The sequence below is a fragment of the Cygnus olor genome, chromosome 1, assembly GCF_009769625.2.
Source record: "Cygnus olor isolate bCygOlo1 chromosome 1, bCygOlo1.pri.v2, whole genome shotgun sequence".
NCBI classification, from domain to species: domain Eukaryota; kingdom Metazoa; phylum Chordata; class Aves; order Anseriformes; family Anatidae; genus Cygnus; species Cygnus olor.
The window spans coordinates 165249824-165259490 of record NC_049169.1 but is presented as its reverse complement, the minus strand read 5'-3'; the positions used below and the strand labels follow the sequence as shown (position 1 = coordinate 165259490).

At 39.1% G+C, this 9667-nt stretch overlaps 1 protein-coding gene across 1 annotated transcript; it reads right to left on the bottom strand.

The window, feature by feature from the left end:
* Positions 1-1298: 1298 nt before the first annotated feature.
* On the bottom strand, positions 1299-8679 carry COMMD6 (COMM domain containing 6). Its single transcript, XM_040540272.1, has 7 exons — positions 8525-8679; positions 8207-8265; positions 7565-7630; positions 7327-7403; positions 6266-6434; positions 5072-5224; positions 1299-4040 (listed from the first exon to the last, which is right to left on the bottom strand). The coding sequence occupies exons 1-7, from the start codon at positions 8571-8573 to the stop codon at positions 3990-3992; spliced, it is 624 nt and encodes a 207-aa protein (XP_040396206.1). The 5' UTR covers positions 8574-8679; the 3' UTR covers positions 1299-3989.
* Between the last annotated feature and the right edge of the window lie 988 nt (positions 8680-9667).

Genomic DNA, 9667 nt, shown 5'->3' with positions numbered 1-9667 from the left:
GCATCAGGAAGGGAACACTATGGCAGCACACCATGCACGCTAAACCCAGCTCTAGGCATTTACTGTATCATGTGCTGACACACACAGACCCAGCTTCCTAAACCAAGTGAATGGCCATTGAGCTAGCAGCCCCACCTAGAGTCATAAGATATTTGTGAAATGAGTGCCACTATGAAAAGAAAAAAAAAACAGGGCAAATCAACCCCAGGGTACTGGATAGAGGCTGTTGAATTTTAAGTCCCTCACCCTGCTGCAAAAATTCTTGGAAGACAAGGTGTTTTTCTCTGCAGGTAGGTTAAATGACTCAGGCACCTTTTAACATTATTCTGGTACCCACAAAGGCTAAGCAGAATAACCCTGTGTGCCTCTGCAAAGGACTGGAAACTGCCCTCACCATACTCAGGCTAAGAGAGGAATAAAACATTCAAATACAATAGAGAAGATAGCAAGCAGGAAGAAGCGCAGTTCCTCCTCTCCACCAAACTCCTCTCCATATTTTCATTTTTAGTGGTTCAAAGCTAACACAACTTCAGGTGTTCAAACAAAGTGAAAAAGCTTGGAAACAAAAGTTTTTTAAACAGAGAAGGGGACAGGTTCACAGTGAACAAAAAGTTACATACTTCTAAAAATGATTAGAAAGGCAGAACAATTCTGTGGAAGCAAGAACAAAGTAACAGGGACATGTTTTTTCCTTTGGCCATGACCAGGCCAAAACATGCAGCTAAATATATACCCCATTAGTGCACAGGAACCATTTATGCATTCTTTGTGAGCCTTTTTTCCATTTTTATATGAAGTACCATTCTGCAAGGGGACTGGTGTGTTTGAAGCTAATTCACAAAAAATAAAAGCCATGCAATGAAGACATACAGATGTTGCCAGGAGATTCCTTCATTATTCATTCCCTTGGCCTTGTTTACTGTGTAATACCTTTTCTTCCCTTTTCCTTTCTCTTGCCCTGTTCTATGCAAATGTTGAAGATAGAAATGGTATAGTTGTGTCCTAAATAAGCTTAAGAAAACTACTTGCAATTTCTTACAAAGATTCATTAATATCATGTCTTCTTTTCCAGACTCGATACAGCATTCTGTCTACCTGTAATCAATATAAATATTCCTAGCAGCCTGCCATTATCCCTTTGTTACCCTATCTCAGAGAAGGACTGCATTTGTCTGAACCTCATCCCATTCTAGTAAGGAAAAGTTTAGGCATAGTCTAATTCTGAACTTTACCCATTACAGTATTTACGAGAGACTTCCACGCAGTAGGCTTAAAACAAAACACAGACCATCTTCATCTTTGTTACCTGTATGTTTAATGACTGCTGGTGAACTTACAAAAATATCATGTTATACAACTTTGTATCAATCAACGAGGGCAATTAGGAACACACAAGGAACTCCCGATTCTCTTTGAAAAGATCTGGATTCTGCACATACCAAACAATTCAACAGCTTGTTGAAACATTAATATTGCTACCCTGCAAACTGTTTCGGTTTGATTTTGTTTTTTGTTTTTTTTTTACATAAAGTATGTAGTTCTTCCATTATACAGTATAGGACTTCCTAGTGACAGTGATCAGGACAAGCCTCACAGCTTGCGTACACAGCCAACTTTTAATCACATCTCCTAGATGTCCATAAACACCTCTAAGAAGTCTCAGTGTTGTGCTGCACACATACCTAGGCAACTTCCAGCCAGCTTTACCACCTGCTAGAGTTCAGTGACACCTCAAAAAACATTCCTTAGTATTTCTAGAATATTCAACTTGACAAAATGTAACAGTTATACCCTTCTGAGGCTGCTAACTTTTTCCTCCTGGATATGGTCCAAACAAATATGGTAACAAAACATTTCTTCATTACCTTCCAGGGTTTACTAATTTGCTGTTTTTAGAACTTAAGACATGATTAACTAAATCTTTTCCATCCAGTTCCAACAAAGGCACAAATATTTCCAGCTATATGAAGAACTGAAGTACTTGTATGCTCCAGCTTTACCAAAAAAAGTATTTTTTCTGGAATTCTTACAATGATGAAAACCAATTAACTCACTAGGCCAAAGCACGACAGTTTTCCAGTCATATCAGTCTTACACTCCAACTTCTACAAATCAAGAAAAATATAATAGTAGTAAAAATATCAGCTGCTCACTTGTCCACACAGACGGTTTTTTTTGCACCACATTCATCCCCAGGCCCTTGGGGAAAGACAAGGGAAAAGGCAAATGGGAAATGTTTTCTTCAGACCCTTTTGTGACAACCCATTGAGAGGGGCCCAGAAAACAGCATTCTGCTCCCCCCAGCCTTAAAGGAAACACCTCTGACAACAGCAGCACAGAGGAAGTATTGTCCAGATCAACAGCCAAGACTTTTTACTGTTTTTATTTATTTTTTAAAGATGACTTTCACTTAATTGGGTTCTAAGAAACACCAATTACTGTTTTTATGTATTATAATACTTATAAAGAGAAAAACTCCTACTATATTCAAAGGAGTGCAGTATGCTTTGAGCACAATGCATTGCAGTCTTATTTTTCATGAGACAAAGGCAGGCAAGACTTGCATCAATGACTTCCAGCCAGCTTCTAAAAAAAGTTAATAAAAATTTTATATGGATCAGAAAGGCAGGTATTCTCACTTAAGGGGGCCTGAAATCACTTGAGGATCTGCACCAACAGAACTGGTTCTTGGTCTCTACCATCCTGAAGTTAAAACAAATTTCAGCCTGCTTATTACGAATTCTCTCTTCAGACTTTCCGCTCTACTACATCATCATCAGGTCCTGCAATGCAACAGTAGTGTTCTTATTTCACCCCATTTGTAGTTTGGGTTTTGTTTAGTAAAGCTCAACAAAAAAATGAAATGAAAAAGAGCATTATAGCACACCAGAGTTGACACTCCCCTTTGAAAACGTCCCCATTCTCCTTCAGAATCCAAGCCAAAATTTGACTGGTTAGGACACTGTGAGAACAAGAGAGCAACACCGTCCAGAAGATTCCTGCCACACAATACAGCAAGCACAGAAATCTTGCTGACTTTCAGTACACTAATTTTTCTGATCTTCTTGGCTAACACACCAGCCTGAGCTTTCAAGTTTCCTCTCGATCTTTTTTAGTTCAGAGCACAGAGTGAGACAACTACATCAATATTCTAATTTAATTAGAAGGGAAATTGCTAATCAAAACAGAGTGACACAGATTAGAGTTGGATTAAATAGAAAGGCAAAAATATATTAAAATGCTTTTGAATTAAGTTAGCCTTTCTTTCTATATTTAAAACTAGCACCAGTCTTCATTTCAGAAGATGAAGCTTAGATCTCCAGAGAGGTTTTATAAGTTAACTCAGTTTTCAGAAGTCTGGGTGGTGAGAAATATTTAAAAATAACCAAGCTGTTAAGACAAATACATGTTCCAGTTGAAAGACAACTGGAAGCCTGGTCTGCAAATACCTGCAACTAACTACATGACATTGCTACTTTTCAGGAATAAGTACACTTATGTTGTGATTTTATATACTCTATACTTTTAGTTAATGATCTCATTGATTCCAAGCCCATCTCAGTTCTACAGAGAAAACTTATCATGGTATTTACACTTCTTTCAGTATCTCCTTAGTCAAATTAAGATTTTCATGTCTTCCTGCACTCCAGAGCTAGACATCTTGTTTCTTAAATGTACTTTCTTTTGGATAGTAGAAAGTCTATAGTGACTCTTCTCTCTGTACACATCCTGATCTTTTGTTTAAGACGATTAAGAAAGCTGACCAGTTTTACAAATGCTGTAGAGCTGGCTTCAAGTATTCAAAAGCAAAGAAATCTTCACAGCAATGCAAGGATAACGCTGCCAAAAAATGTATGATGCTGCTGATACCTGCCGAAAGGACAAGCATGCATACCTTGCTGAACAATGGCACTTGTTCCTTTTGCAGAACAGAAAGCTTACTTGATACAAGTCTGCCAGAAACTGTAGTGCAAATAAAAGAATTCTGTTCAAACTGTTTCAAGAACAGCTGCCATTTCCTTGAACTGTCTGAAGAAGTTCTGGAAAGGAAGAATTAAGATAAATTTCAGTTGCACAAAGAAAAATTTGAACTGTTGTTCAAACTAGCACAACAGACAAAAATCACAATCCATTGTTTGCTTCTTCCCTCCCGATAGAATTTGCATGTTGAACTGGAAGTTTCTGCATTTCTTTTTGGGGGTTGGTTGGAATTTGGGCACATTCACTATTAAATCTACGCAGTTGGTGACTTATTTGCATGCCTTTGCTTATTAACAGGAAAGGATGACATGGGGAAAGACAAAAACACACCAAAGTCGCTGTCACACCACAGAAGAAAAACTAAAAATCTCTCATGCAAATGCTTCTAATCCCAGCTGAAATAACCCATACTTGTCACATACAGCATCCCTTACATTAGTTAACAGCTAATTAAAAATAGGTTTCAGCCAGATGTAATACAAGATTGCAGAACACTCAAGGATTCAGAATATCCTTCTCAAATTCCTTCCTATTCAACTCCCAGCATTTTTTTCACCTGTAAGCCTGAAAAATATTCTACATGATGCATTGGCCCTCTAAACAGAGAATGACACCAGAAGTGCCATATTTGTTAAATAATTAAATTAAACCAAGTTACACAAGTTCATAGATGAAGGCACAACAATTAAGAGCCAACAGTGACAAGGGAAATTGACCTCCATTCTTTATCATTAGCAAAGGCCAGGCATAACCCAAGTTTTAGATTTTGAGGCTAGTGAACAGTTTCATAGATTCAGAATATTCCCAGTTTCTAGTAAGGCAGAGCGATAAGAAAAAAACTTTTAGATTTGTCATTTCAGCTAAGATAAATCGTGACAGAGTAATTGCTGCTAAATTAACATTTTAGAATAAGAGTTGTAGAACTAAATATTTATTTTCAGTCTTTTAAACAATTATTTAGTAATTCATTTTTAAATTATCATACTAGTGTAATGCTTATTTACATGTAGGCAAAGTACACATTTGCTTCTTCACAACAATGTCACTGTTGCTCTGAAGAGACTGAATCAAATGACACAGGATTACAGACCTTGAACTGTGGGATTGTCATTTCAAAAGTTTTGTCCGTTATTTGTCCTGAAGGGTCTGCCACTTTTAGCGTCACTGTAACATAAGGATACTTCAGAGACCTGCAGGTGTCAGAGCTCATTGCAACTCCAAGCTTCCATTTAATATCTACAAACTGTAGAGAAGAAAATTATTGGAAACAGTATTAAAGGAAGAGACCTAGCCTACCATTGCTATACTGTTGGCTATACTGTTGGACAGATGTTTTTACAGATAATATAGGACATTCAGAGCCCATATCTATATGTGAAACAAATACACGTCAAATATTATTCTGAAAACAGTCTTCTGCCATTTCTATTAAAAGCAGAAGGGGACTGAAAAATACCCAATAACTTATTTCACTTAATCTGTTTTGCTTATTAAAGTACTGTTAATATTCAAGAAGTTCTGGTAATAGCTTAAGTCCCAGAGTTCAACTGGCTTGTTTATCATTCATGGTTTTGTTATGTTCTCTTTATCTAAATCAAATGAATATGAAAAAACTAGTCAGTATACAAAAAGTTTACAGTAGCAATAACGGGGAAAAAAGGTATTTATAACTGTTTTAGATAAAGCTCATCATAAATACAAGTTAGGTATTTTTACCCCTTTATGCTAGGCAGAACTGGAACAAAGAAGTGAAATGAGCCTTTAGAAGCTTATGATCCAGCTTCAGACTTTTTTTCCATCATCTTATTCTGTACTCTTTAACTGTTGGTGTTAGGAACAAAAACTAGAAATGCAGATGCATTCTTATTTTTTCAAGAAGTTTAAGAGATGTTGGAAACTGGCAAAGTTTCACGATAGTGTAAATTTAAGGGAGATAAAGAATAACACATTGATGTGCTGGTGCTATTGACTCTAAAGAACAACTCAAATAACACTGAAAACAGTTAAATTGTCTGTCATACTGACTTACCTTCCCTAATAATACTATGAAACAATTTTTAAAAAGCTATGAAATCCTTATTTACCATCCAAGCAGTAATATTAGAAAGTTTAGGCTTTAGATGACCTTTGTACATGCTTTTTCTGTCTGGCTAGACTTCCAGCAACACAAACCCAGAAGACCTTTCGGCAGCTAAGATACCATCACATTCTTGACACTACAATGCACACAATGAAGCACTGACATTTCTGGAAATGGTTTGTTCAATTGTGTTTTGTTAGTTACCTGCCCCACTGTGGCCATGTTTCCTACGTCTTCTGACACGCTGACAGATTTGCTGTGCTCATTCCACACATGACGAATAACTTGCACAGCATGTTTAGGCAGCGTGCTGACTGCATTGCCCACTGTAGTGACAAGGTCCTCTGTAGAGATATTGTTTCTGGCTGCTGTGCTACAGGTATATCCAAAGAACATCACATCAGTTTCATCCTCCAAGAATTCAATAAAGTTCCTCACTTCACCCCAAATAGGCATTTTTTTCAGCTTTATGTTTCTATGCACTTCAAAATAATTGACATATTGTGTTGTGTTTTTTTCTTTTTCTTTTTAAATGCAGAATATTTTACTCCTCTGGGAAGATGACTTCTGTATCCACGTGAAAAACAACACCACTTGATTTTTAACATGTCTTAATATGCAGAAACCAAGCTTTGCTGGGCTTACGCAACAAAAAAATAATCACAGCCTCTGAGTGCTGTTGAAAGTGAAAAAAGAACACAATTCAGTGACAGATGTGTGTATAGTGCAGTTAAGACTATTAAACAGTATTATTACTTTAGAAATGAGGCAGTTTAATTAAACATTTAGGAGAGGCAATTTAAGCACCACCAAGGGCCATGTAAGGACCTCTAAGCAATGTTATAATTCATCATAACAGGAGTCAAATGATGCAATGAACCCCCGACTGAAACAGCAGCAAGTCCAGAGGAAGAGCAACAAAAAGTGCCACTCAATTCTCCCCATGGAAATAGGTCAAAAAAGAGCAAGTAAAAAACTACCCTAGGTTTGCTCACGCAGAACCCCTCCTTCTAATCCCAGGGGCATCAATAAAACAGAAAAAAAGGCCTAGCTGACAGCTTTAAAACTGCCATTAACTTTCTCTTTTATTTTGCCAGTAGTTCCAAAACTTGCAGACAGCTTCTAAGAACAATTTCATCTGTTTTTCCACTACTGAGTCCATGTATGCAGTTAATACACTTTTTTTTAACCTTAAGAACACAAACTAAGCCCTTTCCACAAATCAGTTCATTTTATACCCACCTTTGATGTTATTTTGTACTTACCTAAACAAAAAGGAAACAACATTAGTTATTTTTGCCAGCTCACCGACACTGATCTCAATTCCAGATGTCCGCAGCCTCTAAAACAGGATGATCAAATCATTACATGTAATAATAATTTACACAGGAACAAAAGACTCTACACATAAATACATATACAAATAAATTGAATTGTGAAATGTATCCTGTACAACATACAGAGCAATTATAATTGCTTCTAAGTGCTAATATCCAAACTTACCCGACACAGTTCAACTGTATTTACACCTGGGATCTTATGGTTCAGATGTTGAATTATTTGCTCACACTGAGAAGAAAATAAATTTGAAAACATTTTAAATACGTATTTCAATATACAAGACAAAGCAAGTTTCAATATTTGGAGATTACAACAAAAATGAAAATTGGTTAATACAAAAATGGACAATAAGATGAGGCTTTAAATGCAAAGGGAAAAACAGTCATGCAAGTGACTGATATTGAAATTATATCAAACCAAGAAAAGCAAATAAGCTCAAAGTTTTTAGATACTACCTCATTTGCTGTTCTTTAACGCACCATTTAGTTCAATAGCCATCCTGCCCAAGTACAGAGCTTTATGACACACAGGAGCTGAATGTAAAGCTAGCTAGACTAGCATCTGATTAAGATGAGAAAGAACAATATATCCTTAAAAGTCTTCTGTGATAAACACAAATTTTAAGCAATCTCACTGCTCTTGGCAGGAATAGTTTATTTCATGAGCCACATAAATCTATGCTACACATATGTAACCTTTGCTTTGCAACACACACAAAAGGAAGTAGAAGAGCTTAAATAAAAAGGTTTCCAAGATTCGTAGAATACCAGAAGCCCTCTGTATCCCTCTCACTGCTGTACTTACTAGTTCTGCAAAGAAGTCTTGAGGTATTAAACTAATCTTATCTGCCGCACCGCCAACATCTGAAAGACACAAGTAGCTGAGATCAGAAGCAAACCCTTAGAACACCATCATAACAAGTCGCCCATCTCCCTGAAGATACCACAGGTAGTCACGGATTTATTCACCCAGCAGGCAGGCCTGCTGCTCTCCCAGCCTTGGGCTCCCGCTGCCGGCGGCGGTCTCGGCCGCCCCGGGGAGGCTCCGGCTGGCCCCGAGGAGCCGGGAAGGCGCCCCCCGGCCTGCTCCCCAAGCCTCCCTCAGCCCGGCGCCCCCTCTCACCGAGCGCCTCCAAGGCCCGCGCCAGCACCACGGCAGAGCCAGCGGCCATAGCGCCGCGCTCCCGACGAGGCCTCGCTTCCGCCACACGCCGCGCGCCGTCCTGACTGGCTCCGGGAGGGAAGGGGCGGGGCTGCTTGGCGGCCCGGCTTTTACTGGCCGGCGGGAAGCGCGCATGCGCTGTCCGAGCGGCGCGGGGCGGGGCGGGGCGGGGCGGGGCTGGGTGCCACCGGGGGGTGTTGTAGGCTGGTGGTGTAGGGGTGGGTGCGGGGCGTAGTTAGGTGTGTGCGTGTCCCGTGCTTTGGGCGGGTGGGCTGCGGGTCGTGCACCTGCAAGGAAACCGCAGGTTGTGAATGATGTGCGGAGGTCAGTTGTGCCTTCGGTTCAATGGGAGAATAGCCATTTATTGAAAAACTGCGGTGAGAATCATACAATCACAGGACGGCTTGGGTTAGAAGGGACCCTAAAGGCCACCCAGTTCCAACTCCCTGCTATGGGCAGGAACACCTCCCACCAGACCAGGTTGCCCAAAGCCCCATCCAGCCTGGCCTTGAACACCTGCAGGGATGGGGCATCCATAGCTTCTCTGGGCAACCTGTTCCAGTGCCTCACCACCCTCAGAATAAAGAATTTCTTCCTTATATCTAATCTAAACTTACCTTCTTTTAGTTTAAAGCCATTCCCCCTTGTCCTATCACTACACTCCCTGACAGAGTCCCTTCTCAGCTTTCCTGTACGCTCCCTTTAGGGACTGGAAGGCCACTCTTTTCAATAAAATTTCCATACTGAATGCAGTAAGTTTGAGGTGTAGCTGAAACCTTGAAATGACACTGATCCTTTACCAGTCTCATGTTTTAAAAACAACAACAACAAAAAATATTCTTAGACTTTTCTAGCAATCACTTTTACTTCTGGCTTCCCTCTATATTGTAATGCTACAATTTTAGTACACCTATAGTAAGACTGACCAAGTAGTGAAATGCAACCAGTCACATAGTAGTGCTGGCTACTTTTAAATTATGTGTTGGATTTTTTTTTAATTTTTTTTTTTAGTAAAATGAATTTTAGAAGAAGTATTTAGAATATATTTCATGCAAAGGGAAATTCTTGTGGAACATGGTATGTGTGTTTATGAACTTTATACAT

Coding starts and splice junctions, on each gene's coding strand:
- COMMD6 (XM_040540272.1), bottom strand. CDS start 8,573: ATGGCCGCTGGCTCTGCCGTGGTGCTGGCGCGGGCCTTGGAGGCGCTC. Junction 8,266..8,524: donor GCGGGCCTTGGAGGCGCTCG/GTGAGAGGGGGC, acceptor TGTGTCTTTCAG/ATGTTGGCGGTGCGGCAGAT. Junction 4,041..5,071: donor TGACAATCCCACAGTTCAAG/GTCTGTAATCCT, acceptor CTTCCTTTCCAG/AACTTCTTCAGACAGTTCAA.